The sequence below is a fragment of the Apus apus genome, chromosome 7 (assembly GCF_020740795.1).
Source record: "Apus apus isolate bApuApu2 chromosome 7, bApuApu2.pri.cur, whole genome shotgun sequence".
Taxonomy (NCBI): Eukaryota; Metazoa; Chordata; class Aves; order Apodiformes; family Apodidae; genus Apus; species Apus apus.
The window spans coordinates 30,124,694-30,146,294 of NC_067288.1; the positions used below are offsets into that span (position 1 = coordinate 30,124,694).

At 44.3% G+C, this 21,601-nt stretch overlaps 1 protein-coding gene across 2 annotated transcripts in view; it reads left to right on the forward strand.

The window, feature by feature from the left end:
* The window catches only part of PDE4B (phosphodiesterase 4B), a 202,054-nt gene that overhangs the window by 41,580 nt on the left and 138,873 nt on the right, over positions 1–21,601 (forward strand). The window contains exon 1 of one of the 2 annotated variants that reach the window (XM_051625508.1): positions 1,299–1,640. The exons of the other annotated variant lie outside the window; for it this stretch is intronic. Within the exon in view, the coding sequence (XP_051481468.1) occupies positions 1,405–1,640 (236 nt within the window). The 5' untranslated portion in view covers positions 1,299–1,404. Of the gene's footprint in view, positions 1–1,298; positions 1,641–21,601 lie in introns of those variants that run through there. 2 annotated transcript variants of the gene reach the window in all.

Below are 21,601 nucleotides of genomic sequence, written 5' to 3' on the forward strand. Positions count from 1 at the left end.
TGTTTTGGGATCTCTGGAATGTGTTGGGACTGGTGGGGATTTGTTGTGTAATTGATGCCTGGGCTATGCAATCACTCTCTTGTGTGCAGATCACAGCATTTTCACTGTAGGCTGCCTGCAGATACTCTTTCCTTTCTCCTCCTCCTTTAAAAGGAATTGTATTTGCACCCAAGAGTCTCCTGCTTTTGACCAGTTAAAGAGATGCTCTGCCATTCCCTGTAGTATTTATTATGCTCCTCCTATCAACATCAGATCTTGCCTTTAACTTTTTTCCCTGGGTTATTGTTTTTATTCACCTTGCATGTGCAGAGGTTGTTTATGTCCAGAGCAAATCTCGGGTGTTTTTTTTTTTTTGCATGTGTTTCTAAATACATTAATTGCTCAAAGGAATTTGAATTCATTTCCAGTCTCTTTGCAGGGGGGTGCCAGGTCCCCCAGCCTTTAGTGTTTCCCTGTTCCAGCTCCTCCGGTGTCCAGCAGTGCTTTTGCCCTTCCACCAGCTGTAGATCCCAGGACACCAAAGCAGGCAGCTCCAGCAGCATTCAGCTGTGCCAGTGGAGCGTGCATTCTCGCACGCTTTGTTCTAGCAGATCATTATTCCTTGCTTTCCTTTTTGTTCCTACCAAACCTTTTATTCCCAGCCCACCCCGAGCGCTGCGCTCGTCTCTGTCGGAGCCGGTGCCGCTGCCATCCCCGGGGTCCCTCTGGCTGTGCCTGGGGTGTGCTCAGCAATGCCCAGGAACCATGTCGGGCTGTTAGATGGGTCATTAACATTTCATGAGAATCCAACACACTCATAACACCGGGCAGAGCTGAGCAGAGTCCAGTTGTCAAAATAAGATTGAGCCAATAAGCGTGCCATGGGTGGAGCTACTGCAGCAGGGGTGCAACTAATTCTGAATGAAGACCTTTTTGTTACATACCTAGGCCTGAATGAATCGGGCTCCTTGGCTTGCCACAGACCAGGGAATTCCTTGATTTTATTAGAGCACGCTGGAAGATCCACTGGTTTTTCTGCTCAGTGTGTAAAGCCAAACTGCTGTAGGAGAGGGATCGATCGGGAGCTGGGTCTTATGAATTTTTCATGAGCTGGTGTGCAGGGCTGAATGGCTCCGGCGTGCGTCGGTGTGTAGCTGGCAGGCTGGAGGCTGCTGACACAGAAACACTTTGGCGCATTTTCAGAGGGAGAGCTGGGCTGATAAAGGGGTTTCTGACAGGCCTGGCTTATCATCCTTCGATTTCTGCTGCTGTTGCTTCAGGCAGCCTTTCCATTTGGAGCCCAGCCTTGTGAATGAGCGGGGCGAGCTCTGCCGATTTATCAGCGGTTTTCATCGGCGGCGGTGCCTGCGTGATGTGTTTTTGTTCCGTGTGCTGAATGGTGAGAGCTCACATCGCGTCTGAGCTATGACAGCAAAAGATTCTTCTAGGGAACTGGCTACTCCGGAGTCGGAGATCTACATCAGGACTTTCAAAGAACAGATGCATTTAGAGCTGGAGCTCCCCAAGCTGTCTGGGAACAGACCTACGTCTCCCAAAATTTCTCCTCGCAGTTCACCCAGGAACTCTCCGTGCTTTTTCAGAAAGTTGCTGGTGAATAAAAGCATCCGCCAGCGTCGTCGCTTCACGGTGGCACATACGTGGTAAGGTCTGCTGGGCATCCGTGTGGGTTTCCAACACAGTCTGGGTAGCTGGGGTTTGACCAGGGGAAAAGGAGCTGAAATTCATTCAGGGTCCTCCCTGCAAGTGTGTCATGAGCAGAGCAGGAGGCACCCGACCTGTGTTTAATGAAAATTGTCAGTCAGGTTCTGTTTTCCAGAAGGAATCCAGCCTGTTACTCGTGTGTGCTGTGGGTAATCTCTGTCCAGCAAAGCAGCAGCCTGTAACGTTCCCAGGTGGGATGCTGGTGTAGGCAGAGCACAGGAATTCCCTTCAGAACCTTCAAGACATAATTTTTTCTCTGCCCCTGTCAGCTCTGACCACAGATGACAACACAGTGCAGACCTGGCGGTTCAGAGTTAAATGCTAGAAAGGGTTTTAACTTCACTGTGAGGGGCTTTTAAGTAGTTTTTGCTGGTTACAGATATCCCTTTTTTCCAGCCATTTTTTTCAGTGGAACTTCAGCTAAGAGTCTTCTTTTTGCTTCTTTCAAGTCACTAACTCCAGATAGTCCATTTGCATGCCATCAGGTAATTCTGAGCTGCCTCTGACGGTCAGTTATCCTGGTTAAACCATGCCATAAACAGTAATCAAAAGATATAACGTGGGAAAAATCCATGGTTCATTTTCTAATTTTACTCTCTATGGGTTTTGTATGGTCCACCTTTTAAATTTGAAAAGTCTCTATAAAGATGCACTGGTTGATTGTGGGAATTAAACCAGGAAACTTCCAGTGAAGTGAATATTTTTAAAGCCTGCTCACATGTAGCCATATCCACTACCTTCCCATTCCATGGGTTGAAGCAGGGGGGAGAGGATGAGGCTATCCTGTGTGTGTCCAGATGAGCCAGGTGCTTTGGGCTATCTAAAATACCCATTCTTGTCTGAGACTTCTAAAAAAAGGACATTATTTTAAAAAGGGGTTATCTGAGTTGAGCTGAAATATTTCTGAGGTGATTTGACTTCTGAAGTGAATTACTAAATACTTGCTTAGGTTGGATTAGTAGTTCTTACACTTGTTCTGTGCAGTTAAACAGTAAGAAAAATAAGAGGAAAAGCTGAACTTTGATACCAGGAGATTGTACTGAGTAGAACTGAGATAACTGACATCTAATTTATTTTTTTAAAACATGGTATGGAATGTATTTGGGGTGTAGCAGTGTTCAGGTCAAACAGGAACTGTAGAATCAGACTTTCTGCATGGTTTTTGCTTTTTAATCCAGGCAGTAATAACAGCCACCCAAACTGGTTACATGCTGTAAGGGATTCCATGTGTGCTTTAGCTTCTTCTAGCATTTTAATTGGTTGCACTCAGTAGTATTTAGGTTTTTACACATTAATTCCCTTGAACATCTGTCAGATCTCTCAGCGGTGAAGCAGTGGGGTGTTGCTTATCTTACCCCCACTGGCATGTTTTGAGAAATGCTGTGGCATGATGGTGCTGCTGGGAGTGTGGTCAGACTCATCACAGGGTATCTGTGTTGTTTGATGGACAAAAAATAAGTATATATATGCATATATTTATAGATGTAACAAATCATCCTCCTGGAATCAGTTTGTAAAGGAGGTGGGATTACTCTGGGTTCATTTCTTTCATGGGATGATAGAAGGTTCTCAGACTCTTTCCCTTTTTAGAAAGTTTTCAATATCAGATGGCTGTGAAGCACAAAACTGTTTTAACCTTAGACAAGATGTAAACCATTGCAGAAACCGAGCAAGTCACCCTTGCAAGGACAGGTTTCCAGACATATATTCAATTTGCTTGAGCTGATAATAAAACAGGAGGGAATTAAAACTATTTAAGTGTGATGCAACGTTGCTTTAGAATGTCTTCACAGCTGCCTGCATGTGTGGTGTAGGTGCTGTGCTTCCAGCTGGGGAACTGAATTTGCTTCTTAGTGGTAAATTTGTTGTGCAGTGCATGAAAACATCACCTGGGCTAAGCAAAAATGCCACTTACATAAGGTGCTCTGGTGTGCTAAGCTGGGGAGAAGCGGCTAGGTAGCAAAGGAGTTACCTCTGGAGTAAATGTCCAAGAAATACCAACTACAGAGCAACACTAAGTAAGGAAATTAATTCCTGCAGTTGACTATCACGTAATCTGTAAATTTCATAGCCTTGGAAATAGCCAAATTGCTCAGTTTTTGGAATTAGTGGCGTGTTAAATTAGGATCTTTCACCACCTTTATCATCATTGCTAGTGTTGTTACTTGAATCATCTGTTTACCTTTTCCTGCCCCTTGTTTTTCTTCCTTGCTCTTCTCCTTTGCTCTTTAATCCGATTGCCTTTTCTGGGCATTTTTCTTCTTTTGTAACTGAATACATTTCCACTACTTTCTCCTGATTATGCTTATGAAATCTTTGTCATCATCAGTCTTCTCCAATATCCTGTCATCAGATCTTATCCAAAAAAAAGGAAAACAAAATTTCAGGTTGTGTTTTGTTTTTTTTTTAAATAAAGCCATGACTCAGATGCTTCTGTGCTGCCTCAGGAGCTGGTTCTCCTGACAGTACATGACCAACCTGTCAACAGAGTTGCCTTCAGACATCTGTCAAGCTGATCCCTTCCTGCTCCAAACCCCTTGAACAGTTTGCCCTGGCTGCTGTTGCTGTGTCCAGCCTTCAAATGCCTCGTTCATATAAAATGGCAGTACAGAAATGCTTGAGCCTTTGGTCTTCCCCTCCCCCCCCCCCCTGAATCTACAAGTCTCATTCTTCTTTTCTTGCACCTGTGGTTTCTGTCCTGGAGATGCTAAAAGCCCATATCCTAGATCTTCCTTTCTGATAGTTCCCTTTCTATCAATTACATTTTGGGGCTTTTGTAAGGAAAAGAGCAGGCAGCAGCTGACATGACTCCATGCCTGTTGGTGGCCATCCGCATTTTACAAATCATCCTGGTCATTGAGGTTCCACTGCAGTCACTGGAGAGAGGACAGCATCTCCAGAAGACAAGGAGATACTTTGCTTCTTGGTCCTGAGGACTTTCAAAATGATAGTTTTAGAAACAGCTTTTATCTTCTACAGGTCTGCCATCTTATTTCTGCCAAGTAATGCTGTTGGTATCACTGGGAATACACCCAAAGCAAGGTCCTTCTCAGCAATGTCTTGCAAGATCCTGAGTGTCTTCCATTCTAGATATTTTCTAAGTGCACTCTGCTGCTTATAATGCAGATTTATTTATATTTGAGGTTATAAATAATTCTTCAATATTTATACAAACTAGACCTCTTAGTTTCTTAATGTACAGACAGTCCTTGGCTGTGCTGTGTGATGAGCACGGGTTTTATAATGAAGTGATTTCTGGTACATGATGTTTGTCATCTTTTAGCTACAACTTTTAGTGGGTTTTCTTCCAAATCAATTCACGTTTATCTTTTGTTATTTCAGGGGATGTAAGCCTGTTCTGTTTTTATACCTGTGTTATAGTTTAAAGAACAGACCAGAAATGGTATCCCAGGAAATCTTGCTGTGTTTTCCCTTTTGGCTATCCTTCAATCCAACTAAAATACAGACACACATTTGCCTTTTTAAAATGTGATGTAAAATGTAAATCCCATCCTAGCTGTAGTTTTTCGAAACATGATCTGTTTTCATTACACACTGATCTTCAGTGGTGGAATTCAGTCAGTTAAATAGTATGGCACAATCCAGTCAGGGGGTAGCATTTGAGTGGTGAATAACAGCTGATCAGTTTAATTGCTTGAAGCTGCACAATGTACTGTAGGCAAATCAAAGCTATCAAAAGATGTCACGTTTTGTTTTGCTTTCTGATCGTTGTTCTTCTAGAACCCAATAAGAGACTCACCTTGAGGCAACCCACGCTTGGAATAGGGCTTCAGAAAGTTCAGGTTTCTGAGAGTGTGTTCTTGGAATTGCTGAGGGAAACCGAAGTTTGTAAGATCCATTAATTTCTCCAGTCATTTGGTCGTGTTGGGGTGAGGTGTACAAGTGGCAGGACAGACCTTGGGTGGTGTACTGGGGCCCCTGGTGGGACCCAGGAGTGGTTGGAGTACCTTTCAGCACCAAGCTCTACCACATCCAACTGTGGTGAGGTGGCCTCTGCCTTGTGTGGCACCCCAGCCACCCAGCGTCCCTCATCTGAGACTTCCTGGTCACCTTCATCCAATACTTAGGCTGAAGGAACTGGCTTTGGCTTTGGAGACAAAGCTGGGCTCTGACATCTCTCCCTGAAAGTACCATATGATGAGCTTTGGGGCCCATGTATGGCAGGATGCATCTCCATAGTTCCAGCACTGTATAACACACTTGTCTTTATTTCCATGAGCTGGTCTGTTTGGGTTTCTCACTGATTGTTGGTGTGATCTGAAGCCTCTCAAGCCCAATGGGATGGTTCTCTGGCTTTCTGGAGTTCCTGTTTTGAACTGGGGCAGGCACTGGACACACTGTGTTGCCCCTTTATCTACTAAAACTTTTAGAAGAAACTAACTGAAGTGAGTAGGGAAAAGGAGAGGGGGGGGAAAAGGAGGTTCCTCTTGAATATGTTCTCCCATCTGTCCTGAGGAGAGTTCCAGCAAGTGGCAGGAAGGATTCCAAAGGATATGAAGGTGGGAAGGGAAGAACTCTTCCAACAGCAGAAATAGAACATGCAACAAACACAGAACCAGCTGCGTAATCTTTACATCTGTTCTGACTGTGTATCTTGCCTCTAAACCCTGTCTACAACTGTGAGGGGTAGAAAGGAGAAACCTCTTTCAGTCCCCAAACACTTAAGTGGGAAAACATGGTAGAATACTCACTAACTGTTGAAAGGTTTAAGCAGAATACAGCAGATGAGTACATTAATGATAGTTTGATTTGGAGGCGTTCAGCCATTTCTCTGAGAGGGGGGGAGAGGAAGAGAGTTGGTTCCCTCAGAGAAATGAACACTGTTTCTGGAATTTGTAATACCTTTACATTTTTCATGATTACAGTGTGCTAATCTATGAGGAATGCTGCTTCAGAGGCATTTCATGAGTTTCTGTGGTGGCTGAGACCTGCCTAGAGAATCCCTGACCTCCAGCTCACACACAGGCTTGACAGGGACTATTTTCTGTGCCTCTCTTAAGGAAGCTTGAGTGCTGCATTTATCTCTGTTGGTGTGTGAGACTTGCCATTGTGACAGCATCTCCAGATTTGGGCTGTGTGTTTCCAGGAGGTACACTTCTTATGTAGTCAAGCTGCTTGCCAGGATAGGCTGATAAACCACCCGTGTGTCTGCCATGCAGCTTATGTGATAGTTTCACTGCAGATCTGTACATTACCTGGTCTGTTAGTGTGGGGTTTTTTTGTCTTTTTCAACTTTTTTGTTTCTGAGTAACCACAGCTAGCTTTCCTCAGTGTTCTCCATGTTTTCCTTGTCTGACCTGGCATTACGTTAGGAGAACATCACACTGGTTCCACACTGATGGTGTGTTTCTGTGTGGCACGGTGTGAGTCTGGGGGTACTTTGACCAGTTTGGTTTCATTGAATCATAAAATGGTTTGGGTTGGAAGGAACTTTAAAGGCCACCCAGTCCCAACCCCCCTGTATGGGCAGGGACACCTCCCACCAGCCCAGGCTGCTCCAAGCCCCATCCAACCTGCCCTTCAACACTGCCAGGGATGGGGCAGCCACAGCTTCTCTGGGCAACCTGGGCCAGGGTCTCACCGCCCTCATAGTGAAGGATTTCTTCCTACTGTCCAAACTAAATCTCCCCTCTTCCAGTTTTAATCCATTATCCCTTGTCCTCTCGCTACAAGCCCCTGTAGAATCTTCCACAAGGATGATAGTATGGGCATTCTGCAGCAGTCAAAGATTGGTTCAGATTAAAAGATGGTTGATGTTCTTGGCAGAGGTGAGTTCAAGAAGTGCCACAGAAGATGCTGATCCTGAGATGGATAGATTTGCAAACGTAGGTTTGGAGATGTAGAAAGAAGAGAGCAGATTTGGGAAGTTACAGCATGAAAATTACACCTACTCTCCATTTTCTACAGGGCTACTGGAATGGATCTGGCACACAAAATGTAAAAAAACAGCCCTGAGCTCTGCTCATGGCTTGCTATGATTTTACCCAGTGTCAGAAGATGTTGCCTAGGATGGAAGTGTTTGGATCCATGTTGTTCCTTACACCTTATAATTCACTTCTTGCCTTTTTACTGTACTGTCTGGTAAAAAAAAAAAAGCCCAACTTTTTTGTGTTGGATGAAACACTTGATCTATCTACTCGTATCTCTTGGTTAAATATAGACCTTCCTTGTGGTATGGTACACTATAGTATATTCACATTTGCCATGTTGCTAGGATGGTGCACTTAAGTAGGAATCAAGTTTGACCAAGATTGTTTTGAGTTTTGACTCTTTCCACTAAAACTGGTTGAGGTAAATTCAAGAACTTGGAGTCAAGAGGCTGACAAGGTCTGTAGGTTCAAGTTAGCTGTTAAATGAGTTGAGGAGGGAGAAAAGATACAGGTAGGAGGAGGGGGCAGTGCTGAAGGACCAAAAACGGCCAGCTGGAGGTATTTTTGACGTTGCCATCAACATCAGAGTATGAAAAAAACCCTGTTTCAAACCTTCCCAGCAGTGCAAGGAGGTTTCTGTCACTTCAGAGACGGGGCAGGAGTGAGACAAGGGGGTTCCAACTGCAGGGGCTGGGCTGACTGACCCTGCTGCCAGGCAGACCCACCACCCCTTTATCTCAGCAGCAGCAGCAGCTGGCATCCTGGCACTGGCAGAGAAAGCACTGGGGACAGGGTTTTTTTAATGTATTTTTTTGTTGTTCTTGCCATAATAATCTGCTACATATGAGGAAGCTGCCTACTTTGCTACTGCATAGAACATGTTTGGACCAGAAGAGGAGAACTTTTCTGGGTCGAATTAGGATGGCTGCACTCACTAGAAGGAAACTTACCTGTAGATGTTCACTGTAACATTTTTAAAAAGCCTTCTGTTCTTTTTTTTCTAAGCCAGCAGGTTATGTTTTATCATGATAGAGCAATTTATTACACCTTTCTGCACAGCAGATGTAAATGCTATGAAGGCAAAGCATCTGCACAGCAGTTAAGGGAATTAAATCAGAACCCTTTTATCAATTTGCCCTGAGTCAAGCTGTACTTGTTTGGAGAAAGAGGTTTTGTTGCAGTTCCAGCAGCTCCATTTGTCCAGCATTATGTGGCTCAGGTAGTGCTGAGACGACACTTTTTCACAGTGCAGGTGTGTGTGTTGCATCACGATGCAGACCTCAGAGAAGGAGTCTTAATCTGAGTAAAAAAGTACTGCAGGTAGATTCCTGCATCCTGAGTAATTTCCTTTTTGTTGCACATTTGCCTTGGTTTGGTAACTTCTTGGGCTCCTGTCTTATTGATTTCTGACGTGGGGAGCTGTCTAGAGGTTGGCATGGAGAAGCAAGCAGACTGTACCAGCTGCAAGCATACCTCCTGAAATGAGGAGACATTAATCTCATCTTATCAGTAAAAGAAAACAAAAATGGATTGATTTTTCTCCCAGCTCAGACACAGCTTTTACACTGATACAGGCTGACAAAGAGCAAGTGCAACAAAAGCATTTCAGCAATTACCTCCGTTTAGGATATCGAGGTGTAGCTTTCACCACAGGATCATATTAACTGGATGGTCTTGAAATGTGCAGAATATAGTTGGTAAATGAGCAGTTGCTGCTACATTCTCATTATATTGGGGGCCATCTACAGAGCTACCAGAAAATGAGGAAACATTTTGTGCTGCTACTTTGTTTCAAAGGGCTTTAATGAACCCTGCTGACCTTGTAGGTAAGCGGATAATTGCATCATGATGGACAACTTCATTAGGTTAGAGGAAAAGTTTACTTCTAAGAACATAATGCAGAATTAGCTCTTCCATTTTATGGGATTCATTGTTCCCAGAGGTAATTGGAGGATCTGAACGTGTACTGAGCCCCAGACGTTTTGAAGTTCATGGCAGAGAAATGAGGCCTAAGGGAGCTCAGCACTGATCAGAAGGCATTTGGTCCTTGTTGGTTGAGGGCGTTTTCAGATCTTTGCTCCTCAAGATGGTGTACTAAGTAAAATGCTGTGTTATTGTTTAAAGTGAATTTTTATCCTAGACTTAATCATCCAGTTAAGACTGGAGTTCTGTTTGTCAGCTGGTATGTACTGCAGTGCTTCCCTTTCTTAAACAAAAAAGTCAAGCTAGGGAGAAAAGAGTGATGGAAATGACAAGACAAAACCACCCTATTCTGTATTGCTTGGATAAGCAATCCTCTTGCTTATCTGTGGATTACTTTCTATTTTTTTCTGAGGGGGATGGGGAAAGAGTGAAAAACACTCAAATATGACCTGTGGGAGCTCAAGAAGAGGTTGACAAGGAAAACAGGGCCAAGGCAAAGGAGAGAATGGGAGAGAAAGAAGGGCTGGACAGAGAAGGGCAGGAGGAGCTGGACAGCACCCTAATCCCATGGGGGAACAATTTCCAGATGACCTTGCATCAATTCTAATTGACAGGATCACTGGTTGTCACCAGCACATCAGAGTGTCCCTAGGCAGTCCCAGCTCTGAGAGCCAGCTGCTGGAATTAAAGCCCAATGCTGTTGGAAAAGGCAAGGCTTTGAAGACCTGAGCCAGCTGCCTTCTCAGTCTTCCAAATCTGGCCATCCCTTCTCAAACTCCCCTCGGATTCAGGCTTTGGGGGAAGCTTTACCTGTTCCTCTCAGGTGAGGACCTGAGGTTAATAGCCTACACACTTAGTGCATCTGGGGTCTTTGGATCTGCAAGGGGTTGTGAATGAAGACCCTGCCAGCCTGAAGGTGCTTGGCATACAGCCATCTCCTGTTAAAATTCAGTGCCAGCTTCCACATCTTCATTAAACCATCCTTAAGAGATTAGAATGTGTATTTCCTGGAGACTCACAGCCATATATGTGGGCTATTACTGTTCAAATGTTGCAGAAAGCAACGTGGGGACTCATTTACCTGCCTAAGAAAGTAAAACCAAGTAAATCCAGATCCTGCTGCTATTCATAGTAAAACTTCTGGGAAAATAAGCAATGTTCCCAATGTGAGACACTTCTGTTCCTAGTGCTACCTTGTCTTCAAAAAATTGTTTTATCCTAAAAATTCAAATTCCCATTATTTTTCTTAGCAATAGCATTTGCTTTTAAGAGGCTTAGGCAGTGTACTCTGCCAGAAATATTTGCTTAACCCCTGCAGGTCCATGTTGTTGAGGAGCTATGCTGGAGAGCTTTATGCAACCATCTGCTTCTGGTGGCTCAGTGCTGTAGCTCTGCCCAGGCACTTTGTCCAGGGCCTGAAATGCTGGACAGGGCTGCCCTGGGAAGTGGTGGAGTCCCCATCCCTGGAGGGATTTCTAAGCCATGTAGATGGGGTGCTGAGGGACATGGGTTAGTGGTGGCCTTGGCAGGGCTGGGGTAACTTGATGATCTTGAAGGTCTTTTCCAACCACAACGATTCTGTGGCTTGGGGTTCCTTCTCTGCCCTGTATTGTAGATGTATATCATAATGTTGGTGTTTTCCCATGGACATGCTAAAAGTACAGAGGAGGTCAGATGACTTTTCTGACTTAGATCTCTGTCTCTATTGACATCTCTTCCTGCAGCTTCAGACCACCTTCAGTGAGTAGATTTTACTCCTCTGGGCGTACAGATTTCCGTGGGATTCCCTTACCTCACAACCCGGAACGTGCTCCCGTTTCTACCACAGACTGCTCATGCTGCAGCTTTCCCAGAAACAGAAACAGCAGCCGAGTGGCCCTGGGTACGAGTAGACTGAGTGAGAGCAGCATTTCCTCTGACACACAGCCAGGCTGCTGCTCTGCTCCACGGCTGGAGCTGCCCCCGTGCCCACGGGGGGCTGGCCTGGCGCTGCGGGAGCCTCGCGCCGCGGCTGCTGCTGCCTGAGTGACTGGGAGGACACAAGTGTGTGCTCAGCTGAGGGTCTCATCCCTGTATGTGAACACACGAGTGCTCACTGAAGAGGTTCTCAGCCCATTTGCCTTATTTTGTCCTGTCTGGAGGAAGCTAGATGGGTAGGAAATCAGAATATTGGTATAAAACCCCAGTGAGGCAAGTAACCTTGAAGGAGGCTCATTTTCCATAAGTGTTCTGTTATTGCAATCAGGAGCACTTTCACAAGGGCTTGATTTCCTGAGGCTGTCGTGACTCTAGAGCTCCCTGCATCCCTGTTGTGCATCCTGGATGGTACAGGGTGCTGAAGGGAGCAGTGTCTCTGCTGTGTCCCAGCCGTCAGACCTGGCTGGAGCTGCCTGGGTGCTGTGCCACTCCAGCCATGCTGCCATCCCCAGCTGCTGCTGCTGCTGCTGCTCAGAATTGTCAGAGTTGGAAGGGACCTCTAGAGATCATCTAATGATCTCAAAACCACCTTCCTATAATCCCTAAGACCTCAGTCTTTGCCCTGTTTTCAAGAAGGGGTTGATGCAAATCTCTCTACTGTACTCAAAACCTGCCTCCATAAGGAACGAGAAAAATGTTTAAATGTCAGGCTTTGCTATTTTTGCATCCTAGCCTAGAAAGAAGCTGGTGCTTAGCTGTGTGCATTCACAATTTGGATGCACTGCATGCCCCCCCCGACAATTATTACCCTTTGTCTTGTACTTGTCAGTTGTTATTTTACACTGAAAACAATTTTAGAAACAAGTTGTAACTGCTCTCAGTTGGTCAGCTTGTTGTGTGCTGAGTGTCAATGTTCTTCAGTTGTGCTTGGAGAGCATTGGATTTATTTCTTACAATTTTTTAGAATAGTCTTCATACTTTGGACTGGAATTTCATTTACTCAGATTTTGTAAACCAGGAGTCCACAGAAAGCTAAGGAAAAAATGCCAGGACTCTGTTCTGTAGGCTGGAAATATTTCCCAATAGGTTGTTTTATTGTGTTCAGAGCATATTTGTGTTGTTTGGGGTTCACATACTACTAAGCACTAACAATATTTGACAGCCAACTTTCTCCAAACAGCCTCAAGGTGGACTTGAGAAATGGTTTCGATTTTAATGGCTGATTAAAATAAGTGAGAATGAATGAAAAGGACTTAAATTGATGCTAATTCTCACCAAGTGAAATTGGAAAAATATTGTGAATTAAGGTCATGGATCTATTCTATAATAATAGAGGTGGAAGGAATTACAAACTGTCCCTGTGGCATGAGATGACAGTTGTGTTTCTGTGTCAGAGGATCCCTGTCCATCCTCCTTGGGATCACTCACTTGCCATCAGCTCTGTCACTGGACCTCTCATCATCCAGACTCAGATATCAGACCTTCTGTTAGTTGACTCGTCCTCACTCATCAGATACATCTCAAAAGAACATTAAAATTAAGAAGCCATGATCCTGCTTCTGTGCTGAAGGGACAGGAGGTGAAGCAAGACAATGTGGCAGAAGTTGGTGAACCCCACTATTCAGGGTTGTGTTATTAACTGTGTCAGTAATGAGTGTCAGTGGAAGTGAGCTACAAAATACATAGGGCTGATGATTTAAAAGCTCGTTTAAGGTTGAGTGCATGACAATATGAGGCAAATATTCACAGATCTCCAAGTGGTGCAATTTGTTTGTCATACCAGTCAAAATCTGCAAAACCAGGAGCACAGCTTTGAGTTTTGAAGCTGTCTCTGATGAAAATGCTGCCAACAGGAGGACAACTTGCCCCCCCAGGCTGGTGACAACTGGAGCAGTCAGCATGGAGGTTGCAGTCCCAGATATTTAGCTGTTTGGTTCGTTTGGTGTTTGTTTTTCTTTTTTTTTCAGTGATTCTCATCCCCACAAACATCGTATTTCACTGCTAAAAATCTAATTTCCTAGTTGTTAAAGATAAAATTGGTCTCAGAAGAAAAGTCTCGGTTAATTTCTGATTTCTTTGGTAAATGTGTTATGGAAGTAGAGAGAAATAAATTCAAATTATATCAAGACTGGAGGGAAAATATTTTCTGTGTAATAAACACCAGAGTACATTCAAATGTACTGGGGTGGAAACTGATTTCTTGGTGAAAGAGCAATTGCTCGTTGTGAGTGAGTGGCAGCAGACATTGTCAAATCCCAATTTTTTTTCTTTGTCAGCTGAATGGTTCTGGGTAGTGGTGATACAAACTTGAAATGGCATTGCCTGAGGCAAATAATAGCCTGTCCAATGAATTTGGTTTTGCAAAGATAACAAGCTGAGTTACATTTTTGCTTTCACTTCTGTTAATGGTTCAAGGAAAGGGAAGATAAGAAACTGAAACAGATTATTAAATCTGCCTTTTATCATGGTATCACTGAAGGTAAAAGCTAGTGATGCCTTAAGGAATCTTTTTTTGGGGAAAAAAAAAAAAAGGTAGCATTTAGTGCTATATAGATAAAAATACACTAAATAATGTGGTTTTGTTAGATTTCCAGCAAGTAGGGGCTTTGTAGAGCATTTGGTTAAATATCTAATGAATAATTCAGGGTCACTAATTTATGAACCCTGTCATACAGACTAAAAGCCAACTTTCAGGGCCTTAAACAAAGAGAAGAAATACACAGCATTTAGCTAAACAACAGCCAGACTGGGAGGTTAGTGTGGTGGGAGGGGATGCTGTGGTAAGCCCAGGAACCTTTGACAGGCATCAGCTCTTGGCTGAGAGAGACAGTGATTTCATTCCAATAGATGGATTTATTTTTTAATAGTCAATATTAAAATCTTTCACCGGAAGCAACAAGCCAATTATATTAATAAAACACCAAGTTATATGAGCAGAATCACTTCAATATAAGCCCATGGGTGGGCTTCAGGCCATTGTGTCAGTATCGTGCAGTTCTGTGTGATGGTTTTGTTGAACCAAGTGTCTAATGCATTTTTGATGCTGTGCTCTTGCCAGGCATGATAGGGAACTGGAAAACAAAGGGGAGGATGTTTCCCTGATGAGCTTGCAGCCTTAATTAACAAGACTTAACAAAAACAATTACCACAGATAAAGGTTAAAAGGAGATAGGTGGGATAAATGTAAATCTCAAACAGAGGCAAGAATTAAAGCGGCGGTGTTAATGTTCAAGAATACTTTGACACTGCTGAGAACAGCAAACATTAATACAGCTGCTTTTCTGAGCTGTAAATGGCCTATTTTTACCCTGGATCTCTTGATCTACATTTTCAGAAATCTAAATTTTGGATTTCAAAGCCAAATACAGAATTTCAGACTTGCAGCACAGTGCCCTGTGACACGTCACCTTCCCAAGCAGATGCGTTTTGAAGGTATTTAGGGTTTAAAGCAATAGAGAACTTTCTGAAAACAGCAGCATGTTGCAGTTGGAAATAACTTTTATTTTTCGTTTCAGTGTGACCCTCGTCTAGGCAATTATCTGATATTCCACATTCATCATAAAGGCCCTGAGTTGGGAATCCTGGAGCTTGTAAGAATTGAGTAGATCAGCCTACACCAAGGGAGAGCTGTTCACAAAAATTACAGGTCATTTTAACTTAATGAAAAGAAATAGCAGCCATCACTTAAAGGTTCAGAGCTGTTCAGGATCTTCCAGTTGGCCTTTTCCTGTGGCAGACATCTCCTTCAAGTAACTTTTGTTGCTAGGTGCTGGCACAGTTGTGGTTTTGAGGAACAGTTTCATGCATTTATTTGTATACTTCTGTCCTGCGTGAGTCTGTGAAAGAGGCAATAGAGATTTCAGATTTTGTTCTTGTTTTTATAGTGATCTGGTCTTTCATTGGGCTCATGGGGTCTGTTAGGATCTAGGAGCCAGGAAACTGTAATAGGGAGAATTTTGTGGTGTTGGAAAATAGATCTCTGCAGCTTCTTGGAGCTGAAGTGAGTCTGGGCTTTGTGCACTGAGTAAAATTGATACCATAGCTGTGACTGGCTTTCTCACCAATAATTCTTGCCTCAAGCAGGATATTAAAAAGGGCAGATGAATTAAAAACAGACCTGCCACTGACTACGTGTTTGTATTTGACTTTCTAAATGTTAAATTAATTGTTGACAGAGACTATTTAGGTAGATTGGTTTTGTGCTGTAATTTAAATTAAGCCATTGTGGTATCACTTAGCATGCAGAAAAGATCCTTCCAAATTTTGAAAAGGTCACTACAGTTAATCATTTCAGAAAGGCAATAAAATATTCTGGTAATGACTCATCTGAAAGGAATAACCAAGATTAAAAACTTCTTAGTGCTTAATAAGTGTGATATAAGGGGGCATACCAAGGAGGAGCCTTGGCTGCAGTGCTCAGGTGGAAGACTACTGGGTTACAAGGGTTTGCAGCTATTTTTAGTCACCCCTTGTGACAAAGGTATTCAACTAACCATGTTGTATGGGTAAGGAAGAGAATCTTTTTAGGGGTTATTTGCTTTTAGGCTTTTCTTTTTTCACTTCTGGGTCAGGGTTTGGAGTCCTCGTGTTTCAGAGGTGTTTGGTTTGATGCTGATGAGCTGCAGAGCTCCCAGAGGCTGAAATTGGAGGAAAGAGGGGAAAATCCTGCACATGGAGACTCTCCTCATTCTCTGGCTGGGTACCCCAAATTGGATCAAACTCTCTGCACTTTTAGGGTTTTTATCAGTATTACTGGCATGTCTATTGTGCTGCTGGAAATGATGCTCACTTTGGTAAGGTCTTGGTGAGCAGGAGACAATACAGACCAAAGGAAGATCTGAGCACATATGAATAATGGGTACCTAATGCAACCATTCCTGTTCAATAAATATTACAAATAAATTTTCCATGAGATTATGCCTTTATTGAAAAATTGCCACAGGTCTCATGGAACAAGCTCCTATTTTCATTTTAAGACTCTTTACTTTTTCATCGTTTTTAGTCCTAAGGCACCTTCCAGGATCACAAAATTGTTTGAAAATAATCCCTTAACTTTCTCTACAGCTTGGTATTTATGTTAAATAGGACTTATAGATATTGTACAAATAAAATAATTAAGAAGCTACAAAGTAACTCAGAGGTATTTGTTTAGCCCTGCCACTAATGAGGTCTTCCTTCTCCTCACCCCCAAAGTCTGTGAATCCAAACTGATGAGAAATGCCTCTAGTTTACAGAACATGTGAGCAAAACAAATATGGATGGATTTAGCATAATAACTTTTATTCTATTTTTGAATGTTTAGTCCATGTTTAATTGTATTTTGTATGTACCCAATGATGATTGGTTTGTTACTGGGCATTGCCCTTTCTTGCCCCTGATGAAGGGGAATGACCTTCTTTGCCCACCTTTCCTTGCCCCTCCTTCATCCCTAGACATTAGGAGGAAATTCTTCACCAAGGAGGTGGTGAGACCCTGGCACAGGTTGCCCAGGGAAGCTGTGGCTGCCCCATCCTGGCAGTGTTGAAGGGCAGGTTGGATAGGGCTTGGAGCAGCCTGGGCTGGTGGGAGGTGTCCCTGCCCATGCAGGGGGTTGGGACTAGATGGTCTTTAAGGTCTCTCCCAACCCGAATAATTCTGGGATTCTATAATTGTCTTCTGCACAAGCTCAGCAAGGCTCTGATGGTGCCCTCAGCATACTCTGTGCTTGTTGTCTACAGGGTGAGAGGAGCTTCTGCAGCACACATCCTGCCCTAAAGGTGCAGGATTCCTGTTCTGATAACCTGCCCTGCTCTGGAGTACACAGATGAGTAGTCCTGCTGGTCTAGAGTAAATTGTCCTTTGTGTCAGAGCTTCAGCTACTTCATTTCATTTGTATTTGGTAAATATGTGGTCTAGAAGCTTCTAATAGCCTACTCTTGATTTCTGCATTTCATCCCATTATTCCTAGCAGTGCTTTTATCTTTTACCACTCTAATATGTTTTCCTTTTTGTATTAATACCTGGAAACAAATGTTGACAATCAGCATAACTATATTAGCTATAATGTGCCTAAAAGATGACTCTTTTTTTAATTTTAATCTTTCTTTATACAAACCCATGGGGCCTTTTATGCTTTCTGTTTCCTCCCAAACCTATCTAGTTTCTCCACAGCACAGGCTGTAGTTTCAGGTGTCACCCCTGTGCTTGCTTTTCTAGGCCTGGACTGTCCCTATCCTACTCATTTTTATTGATAAACAAGGGAATTTCTAATGTTTTAGACATAAGATCTAAAAGATGCGATTTCATCTGAGTGTCCTGCTGTTCTTGCATCTCTCAGGCTAATGCATTTTCCTGTAGACAATTTGTTTAGCTGAGGTTTTAATCAGCTGTAGCATCTATTTTGTGTTCCTGTTTTTACCAGCCTGTGCCTTGCGGAGAGTGGATGAATCGATGTTCAAGCTGAGGTGGAATATATTGACTCCACATTCCTAAGCTTGCATTTAATTTTTAGGAGCACAGGAGACATCTTCATACCTTCAAATTTTTCGAAGGCACTGGTTGGTTTATTTAGCTTGTAAAACATTTCATTTTCATTCCACTGCAGTAATCCTTTCCTGAAACGGTTGGGTTGAGCCGTTTTGATTGGTGTGACGTGTGGGCCTCCTGCTGCTATCCTTGGATTTACGTTATATGCAGAAGATTAATCTTCAGGTCATTAAGTTTAAGTCTTCTGAGGACAGACGGAGAGGAGTTTTCTGTGCTGAGTGTTTCTGAGTTGCTGCTTGCACAGAAGTGCCATGCCAGCACCCAGACCGTAGCTCTTCACCCGTGTCGTTTGACTTGCAGTAGCCCAAGTCGTTGTGTGTGAATGCCAGCCTGCGTGGGGCAAGGCTGTGCTGGTTGTCCCTGGTGTCCCCACGGGAAGTGGTGGCATTGGTCTGCACTGCCAGTGGAGAGCAGCAGGAGTGGAAGGGGCTCTCTGCTCCCCTGGGACTTCACCTCGCAGCTTGAAGCGTGGTCGGTGAACATCATGGTTGGGCCTGAGGAGCAGAGTTACCACTCAGGTTTGTGCTTGGGTGCCTGGGGGGCTTGGATGGTTTCAGGGCCTTGGAGACTTGGAAGTGAGGTCCTTAGTCACTCTAGAGCTCAGTGAGGAGCAGGTGCTGGCAGCAGATGATCTCGGTGTCCAGAGGGATGTAGGTAAGGGGAGACTGGTTGGTGGCAGGAGGAAAGAGCCAGATGTGATGTACGTGAAGTGTCAGGTTTGCTTCTCTGGTGTGGAAGCAGCTCTGCTGCTGCTTCTGCAGCCTGAGAGGCCCCTCCCTGCAGTGTGTCAGTCCTGTCTTCCAGAAGAGCCCCTTGCCATGCTGTCTGTCTGTCTGGAGAAGCAGCCTGTCATCAGCCACATGGAGGAGGCGTGGGGCTGCTGGAGCACTGGGCTTCAGCTGGTGGGCATGGAGCTGTCTCAAGGCAGGTCCCCAGGGGCAGGGGGGAGAGGGCAGCAGCTCTGCTGCCATCCTGTTAGCTCCAGGGATGGAGAGGAGCTGCGTGGGACTGTCCCTCCCCAGTACATCCCCAGAGAGTGTGGGCTGGGGAGGTGCAGGACCGTCCCTGCCACCAGCAGCAGGACAAAGCCCTGCTCTGTGCCATGTGCTGGGAGAGCAGAGGTTCTCTTGTGGGCCATTCCAGAAGATGGAAGTGACAAACTCCCATCTCCCTGCCACTGCTCCCAGCTCTCTGCCTTCACCTCCCCAGCAGTGTCCCTGCTCCCTGTCTGACCACTTGTCCTGCTCTGGTGGGACACTGGCTTTCCTCGTCCTCTGAGAAGCTGTGAGCTGACTCTGCAAGGCAGCAGGAGAGGCCCCGGGTGCTCAGCAGCATTTTTCAGGTTGCAGTAATTGATAGATCAATGCTCTGTAGCCAGGGTAAGCCCCAGAAAGCGAGAGGCGTGTTGCTCTGGGACATGTGCATCTGCAGGAGCATGTGTTTGCACAACTCCCATATGTTGCCTCCTACACAAGGAGACGGAATTTCTGCCTGATCAGCCTGAATCTTCCCTCGGTGAGACCACCAGTGTTTCACCAGGCTCTTCACTACTGACCAACCTTCCACCACTTCCTGCACCATCGTTCCAGATCTGCGGTGGCGTTTCTAGGGTCTGTTGATATATTTATGTTGTGGAAGGCTCTGCTGTTGCAGTGCACCAGCACCTCTTGTGTTTTCCACGAAGATTTAAGCCCCAGGGTGCTGGACTGTGGGCTTTTGGGAAGCTCTGTCATGGAGAGAGGCCCTTTGGAGAACAGGGAACCATCCTCTGGGGAACACCTGAGCAGTACATGTTGTCTGCTTAGCCACCCCCTTCTCCTCCACTGAAGGTTTTGTTTTGCTGCCACGAGGAGATTATCCCAAAGTACAAATCAGATCCATGAGAAGAGATTAAATTTTCTTTTCTAAGCTGAATTCATCCCAGGTTTTGCTTGTGGGTTTGTTATTTTCTTGTTTATTGGCAGAGGGCATTGCAGGGCACCACGCTGATTGAAGCGATTGCAGACTGCATCCAGTAGCTACACCAGTTGCTGGTTAGGTTCATCTATGAATTTTAATTGGTCTTTTGTCCCTTAATAAGCTGTGTATTGTCTTGTGGATCAGTGCAATGTGTCTGCTTTGTTTCTCCATTCTCAAAATATCTGTGTATAAAACAACCACAGCTAAAACCACAGTCCCTGACAGAGCAGCACTGGATTTTGGGGAGCTGGATCTTGAGTTTTGGAAACCAAGTTGCTTTTCAGCATCAGAAGTCCTTCAGGTAATGCATTAACTTTTAAGGGCTGAAATTTTCAATGGAGTGGCCAGATGGAGTAAAAGTTAGAATTGCTTCAATTTTCTTGTTGAAATAAGAATTGGAAGTTAAGGTTGTTTAGCAGTAGGACAAGGGGGAATGGTTTTAAACTGGAAGAGGTGAGATTTAGGTTGGACATTAGGAAGAAATTCTTCACTGTGAGCGTGGTGAGACCCTGGGACAGGTTGCCCAGAGAAGCTGTGGCTTCCCCATCCCTGGCAGTGTTGAAGGGGAGGTTGGATGGGGCTTGGAGCAGCCTGGGCTGGTGGGAGGTGTCCCTGCCCATGCAGGGGGTTGGAACTGGATGATCTTCAAGGTCCCTTTCAATCCAGTCCATTCTATGTTTCCATGATTTGGCTAGTCCAAAGTTTGTGAGTGGCTGAGTGTTAGTAGTTATTCATTAATGGAAGTAACACATATTGCAGGTAAGAGTTGTTCTTATTTGTATGACTTGGTTTAGTGGTCAGTGAGCACAACACATTGGGGACCTTTTATTGGCTGCTGGCTGATAGCCAGCCTAGAGCATTTCTTCTGGGTGGGGTGACCACCCCATTGTTGTTGCTCATGGTGGAACTGCAGTATTTGCAGGTAACAGTTGAGGTGAGGCTTGTCTTGATGCAGAACTGGCTGCTGACTCTGCTGCTTGTGTGGAACACCCAGTGTCACCTTCTCTGACCAAGGAAGAAGGGGAAACCCTTGACCAGTCTTGCTGAGCCTTCGCTGCCCACCCCAAAGTGGTGGGGCATTCTGGCAGCAGAGAGTCATGAAAGATTTATTGGTTTATTTATTTTTTAATTGAAATGACTTCATGGATGATTTTTTTTTTCCCTCTGAGAAGCATGACTGTTCAGATGATTCACTGTTGCCTTCTTGTAGGAATTTCAGTGCCACAGAATAAGCAATGACAATAGCAGGTACCCGTGTTGCACCTTGTTTACTTGAGAAAAGAGTCATAAGACAAATTGTAACTCACTAATCTGCATCCATCTTCTCAATTATCATTGTTCAATTAATTTTAGAGTATTTTTAGCCAATTTCATGGTTATGATCTGTGTGCCAGGTCTGTGTATAGACATCACACTTTAAGAATGGTTCCACTGCAAAGCCTGTACTTTTGGTGAAGAGCTGAGCTGCTTTAATGTTGAATTATTGATATTAGGCCAACAGGGTGGATAGATACTTTCTGCCTGCAGCACTAGAAGCATATTGTTTTGTGCATTGTAATCTGTTACAATAATAATTTCCTGGTTCTTGCAACACATCTCTCTATTTGGCTGGCTGAGCAGTGCTTTTCCATGTACTCTGTGGCCAGAAAGGCAACTAGAACATCAGACAAGCCTGGGGAAACAGC